Here is a 4,625-nt window from a genome sequence, read left to right as displayed (position 1 = left end):
ATGTCATTTTTTCCTTAAAAAAACCTCATTTTTTCTCCTTTTTTCCCCAAATTCCCCCTTTTTCTCACCGATCTCCTTGCGGAGGCTCCTCTCCGGCGGCTGCTCCGCTCCCAGATCCTCCACGTGAACCCCACAGTAGAAAGTCTCCCCGGAATTCCACTCCTCGGCACAAACCCTCAGCCTGGATTCCATCCTGTACAACCCGTTTTCCATCTTTTCCGTCGTCGGCGCCTCCGGATTCGCGGCGGCTCCGGAGCTTCGGCGCCACGAGAACTCGACGCCCGACGCCGAGTTGAGGTTGGAGGCCACGCAGGTCAACGAAGAGTTTTGGGATAAATAAAGGTCTTCCAAGGAGGGGGGAAGGAGGGTCACGGACACCGTCGGAGCGCCTGGATTTGGGGAGAAAATTACCAATAAAGATCAATTTTAGAGAAAAAATTACCCAAAATGTCGATTTTTGAGAAAAAAAGGTCCCAAAACGTTGATTTTTGAGCAGAAGTTACCCATAAAAGTTGATTTTTTTTTGGAGCAGAAATGGCCCCAAAATGCTGATTTTTGAGGAAAAACGGCCCCAAAATGATGATTTGGGGGCAAAAACTACCATTAAAGGTCGGGGTTTTGGGAGCAGAAATTACACATAAAAGTCGATTTTTTTGGAGCAGAAATGGCCCCAAAATGTTGGTTTCTGAGGAAAAACGGCCTCAAAAAATTGATTTTTGGGCAAAAATTACCTGTGAAGGTTGAATTTTTTTTTGGAGCAGAAATGGCCCAAAAATGTCAATTTTGGAGAAAAAATTCGCCCAAAAAAACCATGGATTTTGGAGGCAAAAATTACCCAAAATGGTGATTTTTGAGCAAGAACAGCCCAAAATGTTGATTTTGGGACAGAAGTGAACCCAAATAGTGAATTTTTGAGCAAAAATGATGCCAAAAATGGGTCTGGGGTGAAAAATCCCCCAAAATGTCCATTTTTGAGAAAAAACGACCCCAAAATGTCAATTTTGGAGCAAAAACGACCTCAAAAAAACGGGGGTTTTCTTTGGCAAAAATGACCCCCAAAAAAGTCAAAATTTGGGCAAAAAGGACCCAAAAAGTCGATCTTCGAGCAGAAATGACCCAAAGTGTCGATTCGGGGGCAAAAGGGAGCCTAAAGGCCCCGCCCAGTTTAGGCTCCGCCAAAAGTCAGTTTTGGGGAAAAAATGGCTCAAAATGTCGATTTTTGAGAAAAAACGGCCTCAAAAAATGGATTTTTTGGCGAAAATTACCCATGAAAGTCAATTTTTGAGCACTAATTACCTTTAAAAGTTGATTTTTTTGGAGGAGAAACGGCCCCTAAAAATATGGATTTTTGAGAAAAAAACGATCCCGAAGTATCGATTTTTGAGAAACAAACTGCACCAAAATAGTGATTTTGGAGCAAAAGCAACCCTGAAAATGGATTTTTGAGCAAAAATTACCCAATGTTGATTTTGAGCAAAAATTACCCAAAATGTTGATTTTGGGGCAAAAATGGCCAAACTTAGATTTTGGAGCAAAAACGGCCCCAAGAATGGATTTTGGGGCAAAACCAACCCCAAAATGATTTTTGAGCAAAAACGACCCCGAAATATCAATTTTTGAGAAAAAACGGCCTCAAATTTCGATTTTTGAGGGAAAAAAAGTCAATTCTTGGGTAAACATGACCCAAAACATCAATTTTAGTGTAAATATGGTGCAAAAAAGTCAAATTTTGTGCCAAAACCTCCCAAAACCCTCAACTTCTCGGCCAAAACCACCCAAAAATTAATTTGGGGGCAAACACGACCCAAACTCTCAATTTTTTGATAAATACGACCCAAAACATTGATTTTGACCCAAAATGTTGATTTTTGGACAAAACCGCCCAAAACATCGATTTTGGGGTAAACATGACCCAAAAACGTCAAATTTGGGGTCAAAACCACTCAAACCCCTCAACTTCTGGGCCAAAACCTCAAAAACCCCTCAATTTTTGGTCAAAAACCACTCGAAAAAACTCAACTTTTGGTCAAAAAACGCCCGAAAAAACTCAATTTTTTCGCAAAAAACGCCCCAAAATCCCAATTTTTTTTCCCCAAACCCCCCCAAAATTCAGATTTTTGTTCCTCACCGGAGCAGAAGGTGCTGATGGAGTCCTCCACCGTCCCCTCCAGCCCGTCCAGGGCCACCCGGCAGGTGAAGGTGGCCCCCAAATCCCAGAGCTTCCGGCTGACGTTGACGCGGCTGCTGAGGGCGTGGCCCTCGCAGGTGGCCACTTCCTGGTCCACCTTAAGCTCCTCCCCCTTGGCCAGCCACGTGACGTGGGCGTGGTCGGAGCCCCGCCCCTCGACGAGGCAGAGGAGGAGGACGTCGGAGTTGTCGGAATTCTTGGAGTCAGAGGTTGTGGGGTCGCTCAGGAGGGTGACGCGGGGGGTCGGGATGGGGCAGATGTCTGGAAACGGGGAAATTTTGGGGAAATTTGGGTGAATTTGGGGAAAATTTGGGGGAATTTGGGGTTGGGGGGGTCAAGAGTTGGTCGAGGTGGGTCAAAAACTCACCCGAACGCCCCCAAAACCCCCAAAATTCACAAAAAAAGCCCCTTGAAATTCCCAAAAAAACCCCCCGAAATCCCAAAAAAATCCCCCCAAAATCCCCAAAAAAACCCCCCCCAAATTCCCAAAAAAAACCCCCCAAAATTCCCAAAAAACTCCGAAATCCCCCCCAAAAATTCCTAAAAAAACTCCGAAATTCACAGAAAAAAACCCACCAAAATTCCCAAAAATGCCCCGAAAAAATCCCCAAAAATTCAGAAAAAAATTCCCAAAAATTCAGAAAAAAAATCCCAAAAATTAAAAAAAATCCCAAAAAATTCAGAAAAAATTCCCCCAAAATAATCCCAAAAATTCAGAAAAAATCCCAAAAATTCAGAAAAAATTCCCAAAAATTAAAAGTAAAATCCAAAAAATTCAGAAAAAAATTCCCAAAAATTAAAAGTAAAATCCCCAAAATTCAGAAAAAAATTTCCCCAAAAATCCAAAAAAAATCCCAAAATTCAGAAAAAACTCCAAAAAAATTCAGAAAAAAATCCCCCAAAATTAAAAAGAAAATCCAAAAAAATTAAAAAAAAATCCCTCAAAAATCCGAAAAAAAATCCTAAAAAAAATTTTAAAAAACCCAAAAAATTCAGAAAAAATTCCCCAAAAATAATCCCAAAAATTCAGAAAAAATTCCCAAAAATCCCAAAACCCCCAAAACCCCTCACCGTGTATCCCGACGCCGACGCTGCTCCCGGTGGCCTCACCCCCAAAAATTTCAAAAAAATATCCCCAAAATTCCCAAAAAATAAAAAAAAAATTCCCCAAAATTAAAAAAAAAAAATCTGAAAAATTAAAAATTAAATTCTAAAAAATTCAGAAAAAAATCCCCCAAAAATTCAGAAAAAAATCCCAAAAATTCAGAAAAAAATCCCCAAAAATTCATTTAAAAATCCCAAAAATTCAGAAAAAAATCCAAAAAATTCAGAAAAAAACCCCCAAAATTCAAAATAAAACCCCAAAAATTCAGGAAAAAATCCCCAGACATTAAGAAAAAATTCCCACAAATTCAGAAAAATATTCCCAAAAATTAAAAAAGAAATTCCCAAAAATTCAGAAAAAATTCCCCAAAATTTAAAAAAAATCCCCAAAAATTCAAAAAAAATTCCCAAAAATTCAGAAAAAAAATCCAAAATTCAGAAAAAATTCCCCAAAAATTCAGAAAAAAATCCCCCAAAAAATTCAGAAAAAAAATCCAAAATTCAGAAAAAAAATCCTCAAAAATTCAGAAAAAATTCCCCAAAAATTCATTTAAAAATCCTCAAAATTCCCCGAAAAAAAACCCAAAAAATTCCGAAAAAAATCCCAAAAATTCAGAAAAAAATCCCCAAAAATAATCCCAAAAATTCAGAATAAAAAATTCCCAAAAATCCCCAAAAAAATTCCCAAAAACTCTCACCGTGTATCCCGACGCCGACGCTGCTCCCGGTGGCCTCACTCCCAAAAATTTCAAAAAAAAAAATCCCAAAAATTTCCCCAAAATTCAGAAAAAAATTCCCAAAAATTCAGAAAAAAACTGCCAAAAATTCAAAATAAAACCCCAAAAATTCCCCAGGAAAAAAACCAAAAATAAAAAAAAAAATCCCCAAAATTCAGAAAAAAATTCCGCAAAGTTTAAAAAAATCCCCAAAAATTAAAAAAAATCCCAAAAATTAAGAGTAAAAATTCCCCAAAATTCAGAAAAAAATTCCCCAAAAATTCATTAAAAAATCCCCAAAATTCAAAAAAAAACCCTAAAAATTCAGAAAAAATTTCCCCAAAATTCAAAATAAAACCGCAAAAATCTCCCGAAAAAAAACCCCAAAAATTCAGAAAGAAATTTCCCCAAAATTCAAAAATAATCCCAAAAATTCAGAATAAAAAATTCCCAAAATTTCATTTAAAAATCCCCAAAATTCCCCGAAAAAAACCCCAAAAAATTCCGAAAAAAATCCCAAAAATTCAGAAAAAATTCCCCAAAAATAATCCCAAAAATTCAGAAAAAAATCCCAAAAATTCAGAATAAAAAATCCCAAAAATCCCAAAAAATTCCCA

At 37.6% G+C, this 4,625-nt stretch overlaps 1 gene segment (V, D, J or C); it reads right to left on the bottom strand.

The window, feature by feature from the left end:
* Positions 1–68: 68 nt before the first annotated feature.
* Positions 69–4,625, bottom strand: part of LOC113981326 — a gene marked incomplete at both ends in the record, with an annotated part of 4,998 nt that continues 441 nt past the window's right edge. The window contains 2 exon segments of the C gene segment in view: positions 69–389; positions 2,129–2,449. Coding sequence covers positions 69–389; positions 2,129–2,449 — 642 coding nt within the window.

This window comes from Neopelma chrysocephalum, unplaced genomic scaffold, assembly GCF_003984885.1.
Source record: "Neopelma chrysocephalum unplaced genomic scaffold, ASM398488v2 Primary Assembly neopelma1_96452, whole genome shotgun sequence".
NCBI classification, from domain to species: Eukaryota; Metazoa; Chordata; class Aves; order Passeriformes; family Pipridae; genus Neopelma; species Neopelma chrysocephalum.
This window is presented reverse-complemented; position numbering and strand designations above follow the sequence as displayed.